General features: G+C 47.5%; 1 protein-coding gene across 1 annotated transcript; it reads right to left on the bottom strand.

Annotated features, from left to right (window-relative positions):
• Positions 1–500: 500 nt before the first annotated feature.
• LOC128833812 (olfactory receptor 52E4-like) lies at positions 501–1,448 on the bottom strand. The gene has a single exon (XM_054021967.1). It carries the CDS (start codon positions 1,446–1,448, stop codon positions 501–503), a length of 948 nt encoding a protein of 315 aa, XP_053877942.1.
• Between the last annotated feature and the right edge of the window lie 321 nt (positions 1,449–1,769).

Genomic DNA, 1,769 nt, shown 5'->3' with positions numbered 1-1,769 from the left:
AGGAAAAAGTTCCTAACTGTCAGGGTGGTTAAACACTGGAACAAATTGCCTAGGGAGGTTGTGGAATCTCCATCTCTGGAGATATTTAAGAGTAGGTTAGATAAATGTCTATCAGGGATGGTCTAGACAGTATGCGGGCAGGGGACTGGACTCGATGACTTCTCGAGGTCCCTTCCAATACTAGAATCTATGAATCTAAGTGACAAGGGCAGGGCCTTGGGGTGAAGACACACAGCAGGGTCGAGGGTTCACAGAAGAGATGGGGCAAGACTGAAATTTCAGGGATCCAGCTACCAGCAATTAGAAAGGTGGCAACCCAGTGTAGTGTACACAGATTGACTCCCCAGTTCAACACATTGACACAGCACAGTAAGGACAGGGAAGGGTTCAATGTCTCTCTGTCTGTCCAGTAAGTGGTTCAGGGAAGAGGCCCCAGCACCATGCACCAGCCAGCTCTGCACAGAGCTCAATCTGAGAGCCAGAGCACAAGGAGAAAACATTTAGGTCCATTTATGAGTAAAGAGCTGGAGCAGCCTGTCCCGGATCTGTTTGGTCCTCACCCCATAAATGATGGGGTGTAGCACAGGGGGCAGCAGGTAGTACAGACTGGTAATGAGAAGAAGGAAGTGCAGTGGCACATTGTGGCCAAACCTCTGAATGAGGGAGGAGAAGAAATCTGGGACATACAAAGCTAAGATGGCAGAAATATGAGAGATGCAGGTCCCAAAGGTTTTGAGCCGGGCATCCTTTGTGGGGAGGTGGAAGATGGCCCAGAGGATCAGAGTATAGGACATGGAAATAAAAAACACGTCCATTCCAATCTGAGAAAAAAGATCAAACAGGCCATAGTAACTACTGATGCGGATGTCACCACAGGCCAGCTTCACCACAGCTATATGCCCACAATAGAAGTGGGGGATAATGTTGGTTCTGCAATATGGCCACCGCCTCACCAGGAAGGGATAGGGTAATGCAAGTATGCCACTGCGCAGCAACACGGCCAGCCCTATCTTGGCCACAGCAGAGTTTGTCAGGATTGTGGAATATCTCAGAGGATTGCAGATGGCCACGTAGCGATCAAAAGCCATGGCCACGAGGATTCCAGACTCCATCCCAGAGAAGGAGAGAACGAAATACATCTGAGTGAGGCAGGCACTGAAACTGATCTCCCTGGAATTGAACCAGAAGATGCTCAGCATTTTTGGTATGGTTGATGTGGACATGACCAGATCGGTGACAGCCAGCATACAGAGGAAATAGAACATGGGTCCATGGAGGCTTGACTCCCTCTTCACGATAAACAGGATGGTGAAGTTCCCCAATACGGCTATGGTGTACATAGCACAGAAGGGGATGGAGATCCAGAGACGGGCTGCCTCTAGGCCAGGAATGCCAAGTAGGATGAACGTGGAGGGGTTGATGAAGTTGGTTGTGTTCGAATCTGACATAGCGTAGGAGAGAAAGTGTCCAACTCTGAGGCATAAGGATGTCCTCTTTTCCCCTGAGTTTTTGTGTGTTCCCAGGATCTTGGGTGATGGTCACAGTAGAAATGCCTGAATGGAGAGACAACATTAATATGATATACTGTATGCAGTAGTGGAGACTGTTCACATGGGAGAAGCAGATTAATCGCTCTTCACACACTGATTTATGACATTTTCATTATTCTGAGAAAATAACTATGAACAATGACCCTACTAAATACTATTCCATATTTTTGTTGTGCTCCCTGAATTAATATTTTCTACACTTTTTGTTGGGGGGACCTT

This window comes from Malaclemys terrapin, chromosome 1 (genome assembly GCF_027887155.1).
Source record: "Malaclemys terrapin pileata isolate rMalTer1 chromosome 1, rMalTer1.hap1, whole genome shotgun sequence".
NCBI classification, from domain to species: domain Eukaryota; kingdom Metazoa; phylum Chordata; order Testudines; family Emydidae; genus Malaclemys; species Malaclemys terrapin.
Note: the sequence above shows the minus strand (reverse complement) of the source record. Positions and strands in the feature narration are given on the sequence as shown.

Bases quoted from the DNA above. Each gene is read 5' to 3' on its own strand.
- LOC128833812 (XM_054021967.1), bottom strand. From the start codon at position 1,448: ATGTCAGATTCGAACACAACCAACTTCATCAACCCCTCCACGTTCATC.